This window comes from Tiliqua scincoides, chromosome 4 (assembly GCF_035046505.1).
Source record: "Tiliqua scincoides isolate rTilSci1 chromosome 4, rTilSci1.hap2, whole genome shotgun sequence".
Lineage (NCBI taxonomy): Eukaryota > Metazoa > Chordata > Lepidosauria > Squamata > Scincidae > Tiliqua > Tiliqua scincoides.
This window is the reverse complement of record NC_089824.1, coordinates 61,210,893-61,233,627: the sequence shown is the minus strand read 5'-3', so window position 1 is coordinate 61,233,627 and position 22,735 is coordinate 61,210,893. Positions and strand designations below refer to the sequence as shown.

General features: G+C 42.1%; 2 protein-coding genes across 7 annotated transcripts in view; one reads left to right on the top strand and one right to left on the bottom strand.

Annotated features, from left to right (window-relative positions):
- Positions 1–837: 837 nt before the first annotated feature.
- Positions 838–17,308, top strand: MPPE1 (metallophosphoesterase 1). 3 transcript variants are annotated; one of them, XM_066626575.1, is made up of 10 exons: positions 838–951; positions 2,440–2,482; positions 3,885–3,993; positions 5,318–5,421; positions 7,098–7,178; positions 11,309–11,417; positions 12,124–12,195; positions 12,283–12,405; positions 13,694–13,834; positions 15,128–17,303. In XM_066626575.1, the coding sequence occupies exons 3-10, from the start codon at positions 3,895–3,897 to the stop codon at positions 15,308–15,310; spliced, it is 912 nt and encodes a 303-aa protein (XP_066482672.1). In that variant the 5' UTR covers positions 838–951; positions 2,440–2,482; positions 3,885–3,894; the 3' UTR covers positions 15,311–17,303. The 3 variants fall into 3 exon arrangements, with proteins under 3 accessions (XP_066482672.1, XP_066482670.1, XP_066482671.1); XM_066626573.1 differs by lacking the exons at positions 838–951; positions 2,440–2,482 and adding an exon at positions 2,510–2,820 and having other exon boundaries at positions 15,128–17,305; XM_066626574.1 differs by lacking the exons at positions 838–951; positions 2,440–2,482; positions 12,283–12,405 and adding an exon at positions 2,510–2,820 and having other exon boundaries at positions 15,128–17,308.
- The window catches only part of GNAL (G protein subunit alpha L), a 166,181-nt gene continuing 157,310 nt past the window's right edge, over positions 13,865–22,735 (bottom strand). For all 4 annotated transcript variants that reach the window (XM_066626568.1, XM_066626571.1, XM_066626570.1 and 1 more), the window contains 2 exons: positions 20,171–20,238; positions 13,865–18,963 (listed from right to left, as the gene is read on the bottom strand). In XM_066626568.1, coding sequence (XP_066482665.1) covers positions 18,817–18,963; positions 20,171–20,238 — 215 coding nt within the window. In that variant the 3' untranslated portion in view covers positions 13,865–18,816. The remainder of the gene's footprint in view (positions 18,964–20,170; positions 20,239–22,735) is intronic.

Here is a 22,735-nt window from a genome sequence, read left to right as displayed (position 1 = left end):
TTCTCAATGGAAGAGAAAGGGCGGTATCTGGGGCCCTGGCTTCCTCGCCCTTCCTCTTCTCCTCGCACAGATGCTAACCTAGCGGTGCCTTACCTGGCACTTCGTTCCTGAGGCACTTGGTTTCCCAGAGGCCACGCGCGCTTCTGCAGAGAGCGCCTCTTTTCAAAACAACACATCGGGACCCACCTAGCTTTTTGAGACCAAATAAAGTTTCACTTTACCAGCAGTTCATGCTGCTGTTTTTATTCTTTTTACTTTTGGGGGGGACGGGACACCACACATTGAGCATCACATTAATCAAATCTGGACCATTCCAGTGGCCTTGCATTCCTCTTTGCACTGGACAACGGCAAGGTTGTCTACTCATGAGCAAGAATTCACAAACTTTCCATTTCGGTTTCCACAGAGCTTAATACATTTTCCTTGTCAGCTATCTGCTTGCTGGCTCCGTGACCCACCCAAAATTGGGTCCCGGCCCACAGTTAGGGAACCACTGATCCAAAGACTCAGTAGGCTCTATACAACAAAAATGGGGTCTAGCCGAAGTCACAACATCAGAGAGAGTTCCAACAAAATGCTATCTACACTTCTTCAGAAGTGAGTTCCATCAGAGGATGAAGCATCTGCTTAACAGTGTCCTATGGAGACAAAGGGGGCCTGGAGGCAGTTAACTGGGGTTGCCTGAATGCTACCCTAGACGGCAGTTCCCCGCCAGCCAGCCAGCCAGCCAGCGACGGAGCCCAGCCCGGCCCATCCTCTCCAGGGAGCACCGCAGGAGGCGCTGCCAGTGCGGGAGGCCGCGGAACCAGGCGAGTGCCGTGCAGGGAGGCGGGTCTCCGCCGCTTCCCAGAAGCTCCTCTTGGCTTGCTCAGTCGGCCTAATGCTGCTGCTGCTGCTGCTTCCGCGGCTGGTTGGCTGCCGCGCGTCTGCCGGGGCTGGAGACCGGGCACGGTGAGCCCGCTGAGCTTGGCGGAGCAGCCCTGCTGTCCCGCGGGGGGAGCTCCGTGGCCGGGGCGAGGGGCAGAGGAGCTGCGGTGCCGCCCGAGCCTTCCTGGTTGGCCCGTGCAGAGGACACGCGCCTCGCTCCTCCCCGCCTTGGCTGCACAGCCCCCGGAGAGCCCCGGGCGGGACGCAGGCAGGCGCAGAGTGCGGGGAGCCGGGTCGGTACAGGAGGGGGAGGAAGGCTCGGATCCCCCCCGCGCCCTCTGGGTGGCCCCCAAGCGCCGCCGAGCCGTGTGCGAGCAGCGAAATCCCGCCCCTCTCCAGGCTGCCCCTGGAGGCGGAGGAGGGGAGGAGACGCTGCTGGGGGCGATGAGCTCATGGCAGGCTCCCCCTTCCCCGTCAGAGGCACAGCCGCAGCTTTCTCTCCCTGGTCCTTCCCCCCCCCCACCATTTCATTTCTGATTTCATTTTTGGCCCACCTCACCCCAGCACTGTCTGTTCTAGTGGCTGTCTGCTGGTCTTCATTTTGTATCTTTTTAGATTGTGAGCCCTTTTGGGACAGGGAGCCATTTAATTATTTTATTTTTCCCTGTAAACCGCTTTGGGAACTTTTAGTTGAAAAGCGGTATATAAATACTGTTAATAATAAATGTTAATAATAATGCTGACCCACAGCCCAAACCAATGCATGTCTACTCAAAAGTAAGTCCCATTAGAGTCAATGGGGCTCACTCCCAGGAAAGTGTGGAGCGGATGGCACCTCAGAGCCCAATCCTATGCATGTCTACTCAGAAGTAAGTCCCATTAGAGTCAGTGGGGCTTACTCCCAGGAAAGTGTGGAGAGGATTGGGCTGTAAAGCTTATGTTGGGGATGACCCCCCCCCCAGTGTTTGCATGTGTTGCCTGCAGGGGGCATCCTGATGTTTCAATGCCTTGTGTGCAAAAACAGCACTTCAGACTGGACAGAATCCTTGTGGGTTCTGTCGGGAACAGACTCCCAGTGAGAAGGGGATATGGTGATGTGCAGGATTTTGTAGTGCAGTGATACACAATGCAGTTCTTTATTCAGGTTGCTCAGGCAGCTCTTTGTGAGCAAGGAAGGCCTGGGAACCCACTTCAGCCTCTCCTTGATCTTGATGTTGTTGTTGTTATTTCCAAAAAAGTGCTCTGTATACCACCAACAGACCAGAGACCTCTAAGTACTATTCATTTAGAATCATAAACACTATAAGCACTATAAGAGTGTAGGGCTGCCTTTCACACAACAACAGTTTATGCAAATTGGATGTGCGATTGGGCGTTGAAGACAAAACAAACAGTTTTTCTTGTTTGCTAATTGTTGTCTCGTTTTAGTACTATTTCTCAGATATGTTTAAGTGGTTGTTTCATTTAGAACTAGGCTTTAGGATTTCATGTTACAAATAAACCATGACTCAGTTTAAGAGCTATAGTCAGCACAGGCCTCTAAAATATTACCATGTTCTATGTCTTCTGCAGGGTTTCTGGCTGACATGAGGAACTACTGAAACACAGAATTGAGGTACAAACCAGAAAGGTGGATATTGGTGCCATCTATGGGAGAAAGAGAAACCTTTTCGTGGATATGGCATTTCTGCGCTTTAGCATTACAGATGGCCTCTGTCGGAAGAGAAGGGGTTCTCTTCCACTGAAACTTTTGTGTGTTAGTCTTCCTGTGTTTGTCTTCTGTGAATTTTTAATTTATTACATAGTTATAATTCAGTGTCACTGGCCACAGTTGAAATCTCAGGGTCAAAGGGGTAGTGAACAGACTTCGGAGCCTGTGTTGAAGGCTATATTTTTATCGGATACACATTTGCTTGGCAAAATTAATGGACATTGGCTGGACAAGCTAAGGAGGTAAGCACTGAACACAAATAGCAAGCTGTGACTGGTACGTCATATTTTGTTAAAGTCCCCATTTGTGTGCCTGAAATGAAGGGTTTTGACCCAGTTACATATCTGGGGCAACCCAATCCTACCTAATCTGCCCTGTACCAATGCAGCCATGCCAATGGGGCATGCACTGCATCCTGCTGGGGAGCTTCAGGTCCCAGAGGTCTCTTCTGGGTAACACTTGTTCTCTTGCCTAGGGATAAGCCTCTGTTGCTCTGATGGGTTGACTCTTATCTGCCCCAGAGTCGATCCATTGGGGCAGCGGTTTACCCCCAGGCAAAGAAAAAATATTCCTTTACTTGGAGGAGACCTCTGATACCCAAAACTCCCCTGCAGGATGCAGCATGCGCCTTGTTGGTGTGGCTGCGCTGGCGCGGGGATGTTCAAATGTCTTGAAGCTCTCATCATGCCACAACTGCTGTGGTCTGGTAGTGTGCTGCAGGCACTAGTGTAATGATTTGAAGCTATAGTCTATCATAATGATGGGCTCTTGGCTTGTTACATTGATGGTTCTCAAAGCTTTATAATCTTTGACCATGACTCACCAGCCATAAAATGAATGTTGCACAGTTTTTCTCTTTCTTGAGCCTTTGGTTTGATGCTGCCATCTGCTTTGGACATAGAATCAGACTTCAGCTTTGGATCAGTTTTGGATATCAATAATGCAAGTGTCAGAATCAAACTCATCCAGTTATTTGAATTAAAACCTGGATTAAAACTAAGCATTAGAGACAGAATAGACTGGGATCCTTGGCACAGCTCCATACCTGTACTCTGCCACAGGCCTGATTTCAGTTCACTTGGGTTATAGGTAGATTGTGCCCTATGACATTTTTCAAGAGTCAGGACAAGAAATAAGTATTGTGTTCCTTAAAATTGTCAATGAAAAATGATTGTCTTCCCTTTGTATATCTGCATCCCTTTCCTTTTGGCTTATGCCTCTGCAAGTGCTTTATGCTATTAGTGTAACATATTGATCTGATACCTTTTCGTCTTCTTCTTCTTCTTCTTCTTCTTCTTCTTCTTAGAGAGTGGCAAATGGAGAGAGCTTTTCAAACAGCCCTCTGGCTGCTGCAGCCAGAAATTGTTTTTATTCTTGGCGATATCTTTGATGAAGGGAAATGGAGTTCTTCCCAGGTTTGTATTGTGTGAAATGCTAAAGTGTTCTTGAAACAAAATAGCTTTTATAGAAATAGTTACTTGCATGCAAAAGAAAGAACCCAGGGGATGAATAGAATTATTTAAGGCTTGATTCCATACCTCACTTACTAATCAACATTCAAGTCTGTAGCCCAGTTAGGCTAATGTTCTTGGAGATCAGTGAGTCACTGTGGAAAACATGTCTTAAATTCTTGGGCATTTCATCTTTACTAGGTTGTGTGTTGAGCAATGTCATTCCTGGAGGTATATTTGGCAAATACTGCCTTCCAAGTAGTTGATCCAGTGTTAGTAGAAGGTCCTTGTTAACACAGATAAAGGCAGGCACTAGATAATGCTCTGTGTTCTGCTTGCCAGTTTCCAGGCCTGGGGTGTGGGAATCCCCAGGGGCCAGGCCATGACAAAACATAGAGTACAAAACAAATTTAGGAAGGGAGGGTCCAATCAGGCATCTTGCCCCAAGCCCAATGCCATCTCTTAGTGATCCTGCCAGTTTCTAATGATCTATTTATGGTAAGGCATAATTAAGTTTATCAAGTTCATCAACAGGCACTTGGGTACCCTTGGGTTGTGCACCAAGATTTCCTGTGTAGCAAAGTGTAGAGTAGATAACTTCGATGGAGCCCTTTTGAAAAGGCATCTTCATAGGTTTGCTGGTACCACAAATGCACAAGTAGGTGACAGAGAAAATTCTTTTTGAGCGATTTAACCTAGATTGCCACTCAGCACATTCTTCAGAAATGTGCTGAGTAACAGCCCAATCCTATCCACACTTTCCTGGGAGTAAGCCCCATGGATTCCAATGGGACTTGCTTCTGAGTAGTCCTGCATAGGAGTGGGCTGTAAGATTATCGAAACACATATAGGATCAGCTGCATGACCATTTCAGCATGCACAAATCACCGAAAGCCAATTAAATGTTGACTTGAAGCAGTTGCAAAATGTGAGAATCTTCTTGGTTTTAGTGTCACACAGTAGGTCCACATTTTCCAAAATATGACATGATCACCTAATCTGATCACTGATTTTTGTAAAGGAAAATATTTGCATCATTTGTGTTATTTATTGTATGTGCTTAATATATTATTGCTGGGCACAGTTTTGATGTTCTAGGGCCTCTTCCATCTGTTTTAGTAGCAGTGTTAATATTGTGTAAGTGGTTATGTCTGTCAGCATGGGACTATTAGTGGCAATTTGCAGTGGTACAAGACGAATTGCAATACTTGATGATTGTGAAAAGGTTAATAGCCTTTTAAATAGGATTATATCGTATTAGAGTTTTTATATGTACGTCTTTCTGCAGGCCTGGGCAGATGATGTAAGACGCTTTCGAAAAATGTTTAGGCATCCAGCACACATCGAGTTAATCGTTATCGTTGGCAACCATGATATTGGTTTTCATTATGAGTGAGTGTTTCTTAAAACAGATTTTGGCACCAAGATAACTGCCCAGTTTCCATAAGAATCTAAACCTTTAATTTTATCGTAAGACTGGAACTTCAGCATAAGTTTAAATCTGTGAGTGTTTGAGAAGGAATCCCTCTGACAGCCACAGAAATTGCATACAAAAATGCACATGGATTTCTGCCTTTTCTTTCCACTTACAGCAAAAATAGAGGGCCAGCAGCTTTACAGCCCAATCCTAAAGGTGGCACCGCCACTGGGTGCAGTGGCACCAAAGTGGCTACTGCTGCATCCTGCGACACCTTGCCAGCTGTTAGAGGTCTCCTTGGGGGAAGGGGACTTTTCTCCCCTTTCCCCAGGGAAAGCCCCAAGCCCCACAATGGGGCTTCTTAAATCTGTGCTGGTTCTTTTGCCAGTACAGACTTGAGAGACCGTGGAAGGCCTGACACAGAGTTCAGGATCTGGTGGAACTCTGCTCCAGTACTTCCCTATGGTCCCACCCCCTCCTGCCCCAGCACTCCCCTGTTTTGGGACTCCTCCCCCTATCCCCAAAGCCCTCAGCTCTGCCTGGACCTCTTACCTATTAAGGGCTTTTTTTTCAGCTGTACTCAGAGGCTAATCTGCATCCTTCCTCTCTGTCATTCCCTTCTAATCAGTGGCAGGACTGGGAATCTTTGTGCTCCAGTCCCGTCCCGTCCCCCCTTATTTCCTGGCATTTTTTCTTTTCTCTCACATTCCTTCTCCTTTCTCTTTCTTCTGGGAGCGGCCCAGCTGAGATTATGCACCGGCTGCTCCCCCCTGTTGGAGGGCAGGGAGCATTGATCAACCGCAGCATGTCCTGGCCCTCTAGGACTGTGCGAAGTGCTGCCATTTCTATGGAGGCCCTGCCTTCAAAAACTTCTGGACACTTCTGTGGGCCAATTAGATGCCCATGGAGGCCAATAGAGTGGGTCGCTGGCCTGATGCGACCTAGAAGAGACCTATGGGGTCTCCCCCAGCACCACCAGGATCAACAGGACAAAGTGGTTGCGTGCGGGAAAATTTGGGAACTGCTGGTTTAGTATAACAAATTCAACTTGCACAGTAAAAGAATGTTTACCCCTCCCTCTTCACAGATGCTAGTTTCAGACCCCAAATGACTGATTGGGAGCTTTCAAATATGTTTTGTCCATATTTTGACAAAGATTTAAGTTCCAAGAGTATACCAGAGACTAAATGATGATGAACTGACTGGCAAAGTTCGGCCTTTTTTGAACTCAAGGAATAGACCGATAAATGAAGCAGGCAGAATGTGAGCCACTATGAGACCATAGTGTCTTTTTAGTCCTAAAGAAAAGATGCAGAAAAAGTAAGAAACCTGATGGAGTTTTAAATAAACAGCTCTGCTGGTCTTCAAGATACTCAAATGCAAAATACGACTCTTTTTCCTAGACATCAATATTCTTTTTTTTTTTTTTTAAATAAAATGCTTACTGCCCTAATCATGATTGTTGTACTTTTAGACAGTTGGAGTTGTGAGACATTTTTCATATTATTAAGGAGAACCATACTTTAAATTGGTTTTTAGCTTATAGATCCACAGCTGGTTGAGGACTGACTGTTAAATAAACCTTCAACAAAGATGTGTATCACTAATTCTAGGTTAAATGCAGTACTCTTTTTTCAATTATTGCACACAGAATGACTACATACAAGTTGGGACGTTTTTCTGAAGTTTTCAACTTCACATCAGAAAAACTGTTAACTCGGAAAGCAATAAAGTGAGTATGTGCATTTTGTTTACTGGCACCTTGTGATATTTATTTTTGCTTTATCTCCACACTGGCAAGGAGCTGTTGTATTCCTGGTGGCTGCACCATATTCTGCTGTAGTGAAGATAATTGTGAACAGAATTTGTTATTTGAGTGTTCTGTCCTTCCCTGAAGGGCTCTTGTAGAATATATGTTAAATACTAGGACAGTGTTTCTCAAACTGTGGGGCTGGGACCCACTAGGTGGGTTGCGAGCCAATTTCAGGTGGGTTTCCATTCATTTCAATATTTTATTTTTAATATATTAGACTTAATGCTACCATGGTATGTGACTGCATTTGGAGAACTGTTACTGACTTGTACTTTGAACAGGCTACTTTGTACATGCTTTTAACAATGATAGTAAATGGGATTTACTCCTGGGTAAGTGTGGGTAGAATTGCAGCCTAGGGTTGTTAAACCTTTTCCTGCTTGATGATGTGACTTCCAGTTGTGACATCACTTCTGGTGGGTCCTGACAGATTCTCATTCTAAAAAGCGGGTCCCGGTACTAAAAGTGTGAGAACCACTGTACTAGGAGAAACACTGCTCCACAAATTCATTTAGTCGTTGTGAGAAGGTCTTGCATTTCTGTGTTAAAAAGATATTATTTGGCAACTCAACTTTACAACAGTGAAGTTTGGTCAAAAGCTAATGTAAATACACACTAGAATAATTGAGCAAATGTTTGCTTTGATCTCACTTGATGTGTGTGTTTGGCACGGTGCAAGTGAGACCCATAGGCAGTGCTGAATGCCGTCTCAAATTTCAAAAAGGTTGTGAGTGAATTCATAGTATTGCATGTAGTGGGGGAATGTCCATGAGTGCAAGATTTTTTTTAAACCATGTTGTCTTAAAAATATAGAAGCATATTTTGACTTGCAATACCTACCAAAATGGGTTTTGTTTCTAATGTTGAAATGTAGTAGTAGGCCACAAGGTTGATGCTGTAGCATTGTTATAACATTTTGCTTTGCAGTTTATTTTTGGGACCAGTCCTAACTGGTCCTTGCGCTCATGTTGTGCTCCAGTGCTGGGTGTCGCAAATGTGCTGTAAGGGAAGGAGGCGCCACCAGCACTGGACCTCAGTGCTACTTGGCCTCAGTTCCACTCCTCCAGCACTGGCCAGCAGTAATACTTCTCGGGGTAAAGGGAGGCAGAGAGTGGAATGCGGCAGAGGTGGAATGCGGCTGGGGGGAGAGGATCACCACCAGGAGGAGGGTGGAGATGGCAGCAGCCTCTGCCATCCAATCCTAAGCTCCCTCCTGGCCCAGGCAGGCCATCACGGTTCTCCTTAGGTCTGTACCTTCTCAAAAACAGGTGCAGAGTTGAGGAGACCCATTGGTGCCACAGCTGTATGACCCAGGGAAAGGGAACAAACACTCCCTTACCCCAAGGAGACTCCCGGCACCCATTGGATCCAGTGATAGCTATTTTGGCACCGCTGGAGCCCTGGGTGCCACCGGGCTTAGAATTGGGCTATCTGACAGCTAGAGGTGTTTGAAAACGGTGTTATTTACCTTAGAAGGAAGTCCATTATGTTCAGTAAGTTTTATGCTGTAATCCTATCTTACTTATCAGAAACAAACACCTCTATTGATGGCCAACGTTTATTGTATGTAGAATCACAAGCAAAGATGTATGCATTGATTATAGTCCTAAAGGCAGGTACTATGAACTTTAAAGTAGAAACCTGCCTTCTCCTGAATCAGTCTCTTGATCCATCTAGTTTAGTATACAGCACTCCTAGGTTTTAAGCAGGAGTTTTTGCAGCACTACCTGGAAAAGTTGGGGTTTAAACTTGGGATCTGCTGCACATGCAGAACAGGTGTACAGGTGTGGTATTTTCGTTGCTTTTTTAACTCTAGCTACCCACTTCTTTCTGTTGAATAGATATGTTGTACTTTAAGGTTCTTCAGTTATATCATGCATATTTATATAGATACAAATAATGAATGCAAAACAAATCTTTTTATTTTGTGCTAAGTTGTATACCTGATGGAGAGAATCATGTGGGGGTGGTACTGCAATATCGTTTTTAAGTTACCTGGAAGGCACATAGATGTAAAATTTCCAGATGTTGAAGCCATGGAAAAAGCTATTTTCCCTAATTTTTTTCAGAAAAAATGGAAATTTTGGTAAAGATTGAAATATATGTAGCAGTTATTTTATATATCAGGCCTAAACTATCTTATTGCTTTAGCAGCATAAAAATGCATCATTTATAACTCAGCATATAATGTTGTGTTATTGTATACAGGTGCAGCCTATTTATCCACGGATTTTTTACCTGCTGATTTGTCTCAACACAAATGGGGTGGGGCTACTGAAAGTCACACACACCTTTGCCTTGCGCTGCCATCTCCTTCCATTTCTAGGCAGCCCAAAACACTGCAAAAGGGCTCAGCCTCGCAGTGGCAAGGAGTTCCCCAGACTAACCACACGCTGAGTAAAGAAATATTTTCTTTTGTCTGTCCTAACCCTCCCAACACTCAATTTTAGTGGATGTCCCCTGGTTCTGGTGTTATGTGAGAGTGTAAAGAGCATCTCTCTATCCACTCTGTCCATCCCCTGCATAATTTTGTATGTCTCAATCATGTCCCCCCTCAGGTGTCTCTTTTCTAGGCTGAAGAGGCCCAAACGCCATAGCCTTTCCTCATAAGGAAGGTGCCCCAGCCCAGTAATCATCTTAGTTGCTCTTTTTTGCATCTTTTCCATTTCCACTATGTCCTTTTTGAGATGTGGCGACCAGAACTGGACACAAAACTCCAGGTGTGACCTTACCATAGATTTGTACAACGGCATTATAATATTAGCCGTTTTGTTCTCAATACCTTTTCTAATGATCCCAAGCATAGAATTGGCCTTCTTCACTGCCGCCGCACATTGGGTTGACACTTTCATCGACCTGTCCACCACCACCCCAAGATCTCTCTCCTGATCTGTCAGACAGCTCAGAACCCATTAGCCTATATGTGAAGTTTTGATTTTTTGCCCCAATGTGCATGAGTTTACACTTACTTACATTGAAACGCATTTGCCATTTTTCTGTCCATTTTGGAGAGATCCTTCTGGAGCTCCTCACAATCACTTCTGGTCTTCACCACTTGGAAAAGTTTGATGTCGTCTGCAAACTTAGCCACCTCACTGCTCACCCCTGTCTCCAGGTCATTTATGAAGAGGTTGAAGAGCACCGGTCCCAGGACAGATCCTTGGGGCACACCGCTTTTCACCTCTCTCCATTGTGAAAATTGCCCATTGACACCGAAGTGCCGCATTCACCATGGGTGGTGTCTGTGCCATCAACTGTCCTGCTTGCATTCGGCTGTAGCCGACTCCAGGCAAGCTGCAGATAGGCCACCCTTGCTTGGCTGGCACACTCAGTCAGGCTGCGGTGTTGCAGCTTGGGGTATATCCCCTAGGTCCAAGGGAAGCAGGGCTGGGGGGGGGATGGGGAGAGATCTTGGGGTTGTGAAGGAACACTGTTTGGCTAGGGAGCAGAGGGAGAAAGTGGATGAGTTATTAAGGGGCTATGTAAATGTCTGAGAGTAAGTATGTACATGTTATCTAAAGATATTTTTTGTCTCCCATGCATTGCTGTCTTCTGTCATTTACCAGCTTGACTGGCACCTTTGATAACTAACAGATATAAGGAAGATGCTACTGAAAAGGGGACAGGATGGAATGTTCCATCTTGTTTTCCATTCTGAAGTCACTGCCTATAGGAGTTACTTCCACTTTATTTGTAGCATGTCTTTTCCTTGTCTCTTAGAAACCCTACACCTCACTGAAGTGACTTGTTGAATAGAGGACTGGGGCCACATTTTTGCAAGAGAATTGTGAAAATTGTGATCTAGGCAAGCTTTCCCAATCCAGTTATAAACATGTCTCGTAAAGTAGAACTCTACTGTCTGTAGAATGGTTGACTTTATTGCTCAGAAAGTACTGCTTTGCTGTTGGGAGTACATACCAGCATCAGACCATTGCCTGAGTTGAATACAGTTCTTCTGCCTTGTTGAACTCTGCTTCTGACTTTGAGCAGAGTCTCTTTACCACAGATATTGGGTATAAATTACATTCTCTTCCTTCTTTTATTCTTAGTTTTGTCATGGTGAACAGTGTTGCTTTGGAAGGTGATGGCTGCATGATCTGCAGGACAGCAGAAGCAAAACTCGCTGAACTGTCTCACAAGCTCAACTGCTCATTGAAGGTAAGAATCAGTGATGTTCCTGTGGGGGCGCAAAATCCCAGGGCGCCACTTGGGAGGGGTGGCAAAATGAAGGGTTACACTGCAGTTCTCAAAGAATCTTAATACAGTCCTAACTTATGGCTCTAGTTTGTCACTTTTCCTGGTAACTTTCTTCTTCATTGTCCGAGCTGTTACTGTAAGGTTCATTTATGCACACAGAGCTAACGTGTCCTTAGTGGAAGCAACAGCTTTTATCAGACAGGGTGCTACTTCCTCCATTGAAACTAATGGAAAAACCTTTGTGGGTGACATTGCTGTGCAAGTGTTGAGGAAGTCTCTATGATAACAGCTTGGCCACTGAACTCCTTCCCCAGATAAACTTGAATTACCCCCACGCTGCTGTGCTTGTGGCTATTGGTGTGATACCTCCTTAGTTCAGCTTCTTAGTTTTCTGCATGCAGGCCTTCTCTCCGTGTCTCCAGTACACCCTCCAGTGTCTCAAGATTGAGGAATAATTTCTTGCTCATGATAGCTACATCTTTTGCTGATATTTTCCGGGTGGGTGGGATACAGCCATGTCCTTGTCGTGATGTATCATTCCCTAGATTTTTTAACATTCTAAACTCTCATGCTTGTTTTTTCAACCATGAGAACAGCCTACTTCCATTTGCTCATCCCTGGAGTAATATAGGGCGTATGCAAGATCTTGCTTGATATTTGTTTTCAGAAACGGAGTCAGTACAAAAAAAGATGCAGCAATATGGACAAGCTCCCAGTTTCAGCTCCAGTTCTATTACAGGTATGTTGGTGAGCGTATTGGTGTGTTGCATGTCCTCCTAAATGCAAAAGACGTTATAATAAATGGCTTGTGTTTAACTCCTTTCAGCATTATCCTCTTTATAGAATAAGTGACTCAAAATGTACAGGAGAAGATTCTGTGCCTCCAGATAAAAAGAATGATCCCTTTATAGAGAAGTATGATGTGCTCTCTCAAGAAGCTTCCCAAAAGGTTTGTTGTTCGATGATGGATATATTAAAGACCGGATGCTTTCTCTTTTCCAATTGGATGTACAAGCTACCCTTTGCAAATAGGTGCTCAGTTCATATAGATTGATATCGCTTCAGTGACCGTTTATGCATGTTGCCTTCTCATTTTCTTGACAAGTGAATAAGGTATAATTGATTACTGCAGGGTGAAATTACACATTAGGTTGTAATAGTGACGCTGTCTCTGTGAAGGTCAAAGTGCCTTCAGGAGACCGTAGTTCCCTACCAGTTTCCCTTCACCCCCTGCCTGTACTTTTTGCAATGTTTCATAGGTTTATATGCTGCTGCTATCTGGTATGCATTTGGTGCCTGAGTGATAGCTGTAAAATGCTTCTTTTTGGTGTTAGAGAACTGCCATATTGTATAAGAATTATTAAAAAGTTTGTGTCTTTAATAATTGTGTGTTTAATAATTATTTAAAATTATTAAAATATTAAAAATCATGTTTTGTACTCCTTTGTAAATATTTGACACAAAGCAAGTTTTTTAAATTAAGCACTAGAAAATAAATTTTCTTTCTTGCAATCTTGAATGGCATTTCAGCATGACATTCTCATTTATGGTCTATGAATGAGGCTGAACAGTGCCACTGTATGTAAAGTGTGTTCAGTGAAGTCATTAATCATTGAACTCACCAGGTTCTACAGTAATGTTAAGAGGGAGCATGAAAAGGCTAAGCATGCAGCTGAAAGAGATAAGCCACACTGTGAAGGCAATATCTGGTGAGTCTGGGTTCTGTGAGTCTTGCACAGAACATATTGTTTTAAAAAACAACAACAAAAAAAACCACCACTGAAAAATAGTGGTTTAGACTAAACCTGCCTATGTAAACCACCTTGAATGCTGTCTAAAGGTTGTATAGAAATACTTGTATATAAATGTATGTATAGTCAGTAGTGGTTCCACAAGTCCTGCAACTGCATGACTGTTTTGGGGGCTGCTGCATGCTGATAGATCTAACCCTTGCCTGGCACATCCAAGGCCCTGGATAAAGCTGAGACATCCATTGCCCTGGTCCCGCTGCTGCAGAGGCTTTGGAACAGTTGTGCTTCCCACCCCCATTCATTAAAGTTGGGCTGTTTCCAATATTAACCAATATAGTGTGTCTGTGGATAATGAAATTGCATACTGATTAAAATAATTGAAGGGAAAATGAAAAGTAAAAAAAGATCAATCTCTGTGAAACATGATTGTTGTCTTTTTAAACAGTAAATTCTAAATGTGACACTGTTTTACTTTCTCCAATATAGTTGTTATGGTGGTTTCATCCCCGACTGATTCTGAGCGGTCATACCCATAGTGCCTGTGAAGTGTTGCATAATGGGGAAATTCCAGAAATCAGTGTTCCATCATTCAGCTGGAGGAACAGAAACAATCCTAGTTTCATAATGGTAAATTTAAATAATTTTTATTTTGTCAGATAATTTTTCAAAATATAAATCAACATAGCAATTAGCTATTTTTTCAGACAGATGCTACCTGTAAAAAAGCAAAAACAAACCAGCTTCTCCCATCTTCTCCAAAAGTACACTTAAGTTGAGTACAGAGCACCCACTTTATAAAGCACATACTTGGGGAGCAATCCAGCTTGTATAGTGCAAAATATTTTTCATAGGTTTTACAATAATTTCTAGATACAAGCATATTTAGTATGTTTCTATAAAGAGGATGCCGTGTAAACAATTTGACTGCAACAATCATCAATCGTCCGCAACAAACAGTATTAAGACTTGTTTTTGCTTGGCTGATTTCTCCTTCAGACCATATCATTCTGCATCGTTTCTTTTGTCTCTCAAAAGTGCAAACTATCTCATAGGGCAGCAAAATTCTATTCAGATGAATCTAATTCACAGTTTGCGTACTTTAGGTACACTAGTTTATAACTCTCGTTAGCTTAACCTGGAGTGCAAACAGCTTCCCAGTTCTAAAACACTTCTATTTTCACAAACCAAGTGTTAGTCTAAGTTTACTTTTTCAGCCTCTTGTGCATGGGGAAATGCAAAGCAGTTACATATCTACTTAATTATAATTTTTAGTTCGTAGATATTCATTGAACACAATGTTAAACCTTGTAAAATATGTTGTCTTCCTTATTGATTCATTTTGTTTAGAGTGGTTACTTCCTAAATAACGCCATTTACTTCAGAATGTCAGACTTCCAGCGCTCTGAAGTGAGGATGATGATTGGCTAGTGATTCAAATTACCTGCAATTCCTCCCTCTCCCAATTCTACAAGAATATTACTAATCCAGTCTCATCTCATGTAATCTCAAACATTGGTTTCCTCCCCAGGTACATAGTGGCTACAATCCAATACAGTTAAGCATCTTTAAGCCCAATGATTTCAAGGGTGTTCAGTTGTGTTTATAGCCAGTATCTAGTATGTGGTTTGGGACAGACAGTTCATGTTTTCCTGGAGAGCCTGCCCAGTCAAATAGCTGCTGCTGTGTTCTTATTGAGAAACACATTCATTCACATAGTACACAGTTGGCCCAGGACAGTGCTTAACAATGGAGTAACTAACACCAGCAGTTTCAAAACTGCCTGAGTTGTGCACAGAACAGTTGAAAGCACTGATGCTGTGAGAATAATTGAGCTATCCTGCCATTAGTACAGTTAAAAACCTCCAGATTCTAACCACTTGCCCTCAGCTTTAATTACTTTTGTTTCCATTTCTTTCTCAGGGCAGCATAACATCAAGAGACTTCTCCCTCTACAAGTGTTTTCTTCCATGTGAGAACACAGTTATTATAATTTATTGTACAGCTGGAACTGTACTTGTGGTCCTCCTCCTAGTTCACACTTGGCCTCTCATTTCCCCTTTTCATTTTGTTCAGCGTTTAATCACTAAACGTAAAGCAGCATGAAGAGTCAAACATTTGTAACCAGACACACCAAAGCTAAAGAACAGTCCGTTAGACTACATTCATGCCAGCAAACGCGTACTTGAATTGCTAGCCCAAAGCAAGTTGCCTTTACATAGAGAAAATCCTATACAATTGATATGACTTTACTACAGGATAAATTAACTGAATGCTTCATGCTGTACAAAAATATTGTATTCTACAATCAAATGAGTCATTTTCTTGCTAAATTTTTTTGTATCAAATATGTATATTAAAAATTCGTAACTGTACACTATGTAAATCCTACCAGCCTCATCTTGTGTCTACACTGTGTCCTATGCTGCTAGAGGCTCAGTCTTTCTAACTGGAAACAATTTTAAAGTGTTATTGCTGCTTGACCATCTGATGTGGTACTTCTATTCCTTGATGTCAGCAATACAAGATGTAGAGTTATTTTACAGTAAGTTTTTTTTGTTTGTTTTTTAAAAAGGCTGTTTGGGAGAAGTAATTTACTAGCTTCAGATGAGTCACCTTTAAGTTAGATGTAGTTGTAGATGGCAGTCATGTGACAGAATCATCAAAACACCTGGCTTAGCAGACTTGCAAGATTATTGGCAAGCCAAAAAAAAACTGAGGACTTGCGCACAATCCTAACCCCTTATGTCAATGCTTTCCAGCACTGGCATAGCGGTGCCAATGGGACGTGTGCTGCGTTCTGCAGTTGGGTGTCACTCATGAAGGCCCCCTCAAAGTCAGGGAATGTTTGTTCCCTTACCTCAGAGCTGCATTGCCCTTATGTCAGTGCTGGATAAGGGGTTTGGATTGCACCCTCAGATGATGAAACAGTTGTGTGTGTTCTATGTGTATCCTAGTGACATATGTCCAGAGGCCAGGCTGAAATTCTTTTCTAGCTTCTCTCCCCAATCTAGAGCATTATACAAGTGGGCACAGTGCACATGGTGTCTGATATTTCAAAGGGAAATGGGCCTGGACAGAAAACCTTTCACTCTGATGCTAATCATCTTTAAGAAAGGATAAGCCCTACTTAGATCAGCGGCATCTTTAAATACGGTACTTAGAACTGAAACCTTAGCAGCAACCTAAGCTACGCTAGAGGAGGTCCTAAGGCTTCCCCCCCCCTAGTAAATAAAGTATTTAGGATGCAGGGTGAACCCATGCCATATCACACAACCACTGCAGGCAATTAACAATACATCCTATATTGAGAATGTAGATTATGTTGGATTCCAGAGCGGAAAATGGAACAATAAAGCTCCTCCACCTTCCTCAGCAGCTCTGGTTTTGTTTCTCATTACATTCTCCCACTTGTAACAGCAGTAGGTCACATTTGTGTCTTTGGAGGAAGTGTGGGAATCTGCTCATTTCCACAACAGTGGTGCTGCCAATTAGTTCAAAAATAAAAATCTCTCTCTAACATTCTGGGAACATGCATGGTTACTAGGACAGAAATAGCATTTAAATATGTCCAACTAAGGGCTTTGGGGTAGGTTTAAAATGTTGAAGGGGTTGTAGAAAATACAGTACCTAGAAAGATTATTAATGTGACCCCTCTACAGAGTTGCAACCAAAATGTATCTTCCCAGTTTTCAGGAAAACCTTCTGGATTTGATATAAACAACATGCTAGCCTTACTTAAAATTACTTCACATTGTGTGGCTGAAAACATTTCAGAGAGCAAATTTAAAAGCAAAGGATGAAGATAATCCAAGTTATAATTTATGAAGTTATGTAGGCTAACACTTCTAAGTTATTGCAACTATAAATTTTAAACTTTTGTACAGGTTATCTTGGGCACAGGAAAGTATGTACTCTGACATAACACCTATGTATAAAATATATAGCAAAGTTATAGTTACGGAGAAGGGCATGCCTTATTGCTACACCAATTCTTGCTTTTTTATTGTACTGTACCACAACTTATTTTGTGAATGTCATTTGCATAAATTATTCAAGTTTGAGAAATATTCACACATTGTGATTCTACAATATTTAAAATAAAACCATTCTAAGGTCTCTTTATTAAGAGAAATAAAAATGTAATCTTGTAATTCTCTTAGGCCAGACACAGGAGTTACACCTTTTCTTCTTTCTTGCAATTTGCTTACACAACGAAAGCAGCTTTTGCAACAAAGACTGAAGAGCCTTAGTCTAATGGTGCTTTTATACATTCACAATTTGTGCAATTGTGAACGGTCTATGAATCACCAAAGAATTACCAAACATAGCTTTTCTAAAGGTAAAAACAAAATCCTTGGTTCTCATGAAAACAACACCAGGTTGCAATTTGGACACTTGAATCAATTTCAGTGTTTTAAAGCTGAGACTGAGAGAAAGGCAGGTTGCTGCAACATCTGGTGGTGATAATAACTTACTTGGAAAGGTAAAGGACTAAAATTTGCATAATTTATAATTTTTTATATACTAAAGAACATTTCTTTTATATAAACCAGAAAAAATCCTAAACTCTACAGAGAAATTTCTTACCTCCAGTCACTGCTGCAGGTAAAATTGACATCAAGCTGTACAGCGCAATCAAAAACATACTTACATCTTAGCTCATTTTACAGGTACAGCCATAATCAAGGCACAAAGATCTTCTACAAGTATTTTTCTTCAATAAAATTGTACAAAATAATATTACACTTTACAGTCTGTACAGTATAATAATAAACCAGCAGTAAAACAAAAATAATTATATATATATATATATATATAGGGAGGAGACTGTTGACCACAAATGATCTAAACTAGTTGGATCATTTATGGACAGAAGAAACAACATAAGTGAGGGTGAATTTTCTGCCTCAATGCAATAGGCTGAAAAAGTAGCTCTAAATTCAAATGCCTGAGGTTTGCAGAGACTCTTAGACCTAAACCTCCAGAAAAATTGCTTATCTTCCCTGTGCCTCATCATCTATTCTATTTCCTGTGCCAATAATGGCTTAGAAGAGGAGGTCATTTCAGTGGTTGACCTGCAACTCAGTTACATTAAAAACTGTGACAGTGTAATAAATATTGTGGTGGTGCTGCTACATCATGCATGTATACATCCCCCAACAGTAATTTCATAACCCTGAAACAAAGTGCACTATTCTTTTTTTTCCCTCCACCCATCAAGTACTCTTCAGTGTCATGATAGAAAAGGAACCCACACCCATTATAGGTATGACACGATGTAACCCAACCAGCAGATACAAGCTTGAATTAACACAAGCCTGCTGAAAAAATTTAGCAGGTTATGTCCAATTAGAAGCAAACAAACAAAATGCAACCAAACCTAAGGAAAACAGAGGTAGCCAAAGGCCTTAGAGGAATGACAAAGAAGTGGCATATCAAAATAAAGCACACATATTGTCCCCCAAAACCTGGACTGGGTTGAAAGGCTAATCAAAGTAAACAAACTGAGGCAGCAGACATATCTATAGAGCATCTTCCTCTACTTCATATGAGGAAGCCTACAAAGAAAAAGAAGATGTTTAAAACCACAGGCTTCATGGTGTTCTTAATTACAATAGTTCATACTGGCGAAGATGCATTCTCTGAATGATATCTCTACAGTCGTTGAACACTCTGCGGATGTTTTCTGTGTCCACCGCACATGTAAAGTGTGGGTAGCAGTAATGCTTTCCGTCACCAGTGGCTGTGCTTATTCTCTGAAGAAAAAATACGAAGAAAAAATATGTTCAAGGCGTCTTTTATTCAAAAGGCACAAACATCTTCCACTGTTCTGTTAGCAAAACAATAAGAAATGGACATCCAGCTTTCAGAGAAGACCATATTCAAAGTGCTAGCCTGTTACATTCAGTGCATAATCAAACCAGTTGCAAACTCCCAAACCAAACCTAGATGTTCATCCATGTTACACCTACATATGACTTGTCACCCAAGAGAGTGGGAAATCAGTGGGAAAAATGTCTAGTCTAAAATCAAAAGGTGAACAAGACAGAAGACTAAGGGCCAAATCCTATCCAATTTTCCAGAGCTGGTGCAGCTATGCGAACATGGCATGCGCTGCATCCTGCAGTAGGGGCAGTCATGGAGGCCTAGCACAGGTAAGGGAATGTTTTTCCCTTTCGTTGGGGCTGCATTGCAGCTGCACCAGCATTAGAAAGTTGGAAATGATTGGATCCTTACAGCCCAATCCTATCTGTCCTCTAGTGCCCAGGGCTATAGTGGCACCAACATAGTGACCGCTGTATCCTATGGGGCCAGGGAAGCAGCACCAGGTATCCTGAGGGTAAGGGAACAAATGTAACAAATGTTCCCTTACCCCATGTAACACCAATGGGTCTCCTCTCTTGGCTCTCCGCTATTGAGCGGGTGCAGAACCGAGGAAACTCATGTTGGGTTTCCTGGCCTGGGAGGGGCAGTTAGGAGGGGGTTAGCTCCTCCTCCCAGGCCTGCTCTTCCCCTCCTCCCACCCAGTTCTGCCCCCTTCCTGCCCTCCCCCCTCACCTTGAAAAACCCCGCACTGGCTGACAGACATACTCACTGCTGGGAGCTCTTGGTGTCTTTGGGCGCTGAGGCCCAGCACCAATTGGCACTGGGCTCAGTGCCAGCGCAAAAGTGCCTTACAGCACTTTTGCAACAACCTGGGTCCGTAGTACTGGTGGAGCACAAGCGCTGCGAGCCATAGATTCAGCCCTAATTCACCGTAGCAGGACAGATCATTTGACATGTTTTTCTCACTTTCCCAATTTATAAAATAGAACAATAGTTATTTAATGGTTGTAGATTTTTAAATTGCTGTGATACCTCTATTGCATTTAAAGAGTACTGTATAAATACTTTATAGTCAATTCAAGCATATATATAATACTAATCAATACAGCCTTTGCAATAGTTTCAAATGCTACTTACTAAAAATTCATCCCGGATAAAAAACTTTGCTCTTGTAACTTTGGGATCCTCTCCTGCATCTGGTGTTGCTGTTACAAACATGAAATAAATGAATAATAACAATAATAATAAAATATCAGAAAGAAATTGGAGAGCATAACTAGTGAACTCAAATTAGTCACTGGTTTCCATATATCCATCTAAAATTTATATAGTTACAAAATGCTAGGGTCATTATTCATTTAATAGCCCCATCCTATGCATGTCTTCTCAGAAGTAACTCCCATTATAGGCAATAGGATTTACTCTCAGGTAAGCGTGGAGAGTAAGCATGCAGCTCAAATAAATTAAAGCTATTCATTTAAATTAATGCAAGCTCAAAAAAACACACAAATTAACTCAGACTTGACCTACGCTCTCTGATCAGCCATATGCTTTACAGTAGTCACTACAGATGTATCAATATCTATAACTTTATAGCAGCCTAGTTCTAATATACATTGACTGTAATGGCTTCATGATGTATAAATGTTTTCTTGATTATCATAGATGCTAAGTGGTGATAAGATGGAAGAAAGGAATTATTTGCCAAAGCAGCACTTAAATGAGTGAGATATGAGTGATGATACATGCAACACATCAATGTTTAAACAGAAACAAACAGAATTTGCTTTCAGGTGATCTAAACTGTATTGTGCCTCGAGAAATGAAGTATCCAACACTGATTGGCTCAGTGGGAAGTTACAGAATATTCAGTTGCTCAGGAAACTGAACTGTCTGCAGTCCAGCTTCTATGAGGAAGGAAAACTTGTCAGTTTGGTTAGGATTCAAACCTTACAGAAAGGTTGGATGAGGACTAAGAAAAGCTCCAAGGAATTAAGAAATCCAAGGGCAAGGGAGACCAGAGGTGAGGAGGCTAAAGAAATGGTGCTGAGAAGGCAACAAATGAAGGAATCTGAAGGAAGGAGGGGGAAATTGAAACTTGGAAAAAGGAGTGGAGAAGCAACTGAACTGAATTTATTTTAAAAAGGCTTATGAGAGCTGAAACATAACAGTATTTAAGATTGGGAGGGATTGTATGCTAAGGCAAGAGGAATGCTTGGCTGAGTTCCTAGGGGAGGAACAAATCCTAGCAGGCTATCAGTGAGCCAAAGTTAATGCTCTCCAAAGACCCTCCTTTGAGGAAGAAGTTGGCTCTTGTTTCTGATGTCACACCAGACTTCAGATGCACTATGAGTGTCACCAGTGGAAGCTTCCATCCCTATTCTGAGGTCCAAGCTTGAGGGGTTCATCAGAGAGGTTGGCTGAGGCAATTGCTCTATAAATGGTTACTGTTGTGGCTGTGATGAGTGAAGGGGCTACTGAAGGGACTGTGGTGGCATGTTCTACTGAGGCTACTGCCACCAGTGGTGGGTGCTGTAGGTGGGAGCCTGTCCCAGATACTGTGATTTCTGATGTTCCTTCCCTGCAGGCTCTGTTCGTTCTCTCTCTTTCTCTCTTGGACCAGGTACATGTACTGTGTCTGCCTGACATAGCCCTGCTGGCCTGACTGGCCTCAAGTGGGCAGAGAAAAATGGGAAGGTACCTCATGACCCTTGAAGCCCCAGTGTTCCTTAGGGGTTTTTGCAAAGGCTGCTTACCATAGCGGGAGAAGCTAATTCCCACTGTCAAACAGAAATTCCCATTGGCAAACAGCAAAAAGAGCACTAGTGAAGCCCTATTCAAGTGACACTTGCTAAAGCAGACCAGGTAAGCAGTGGTCTGAGAAGCAGGAATGTTATGCAGCACTACATGGTGGAGATATGAAGAAAGGAGGCGCCAAGGATAAAGTAAGACTAGGGAATAAGCTCTAAGTGGGGGCCTAAGGAAAGGGAGATTGGAAAAGTGGGAACTGTGGGCCAGAAGGTCAAAAGAGCATAGAGTTCTTGCATGGAAAGCATTTGATAGAGTAAATTGGAACTTTATGATTCAACAAATGTACCAGATGAACTTTGGGCCAAAGTTTATAAGGGTTATAGAGAAGATATATACCAAACAAACTGCAAGAATAAAGATAAATGGTGATATAACAAGAATGATAGAAATCCAGCAGGGAACAAGACAAGGATGCCCTTTATCTCCATTACTGTTTATTATAACTCTGGAAATATTAAATAATACAGTAAGAAGACATGAAAGAATTGTGGGAGTGAAGGTCCAAAATGAAGAATTTAAAATTCAAGCTTATGCAGACGATCTTACTTTTATCTTGGAGAATCCAAACCAGTCTTTAAAATATTTGATAGAGAATCTGACAGAATACGGTGAAATGGCAGGATTGAAGATAAATTATGATAAAACGAAAATATTAGTGAAAAATATGAGAAAACAAGAGAAACAGCAACTACAGGAATTTGGTATTAATATCACAAAGAAACTTAAATATTTGGGAATTACTGTATCAGATAAATGTAGTGAGTTGATGGAAAATAATTATCTAAAGTTAATGATGGAGATTAAGAAAGACATAAAAAGATGGAATGGATTAAATTTATCATTGTTGGGTAGAATAGCAACAGTTAAGTCAAATGTGCTGCCAAGAATATT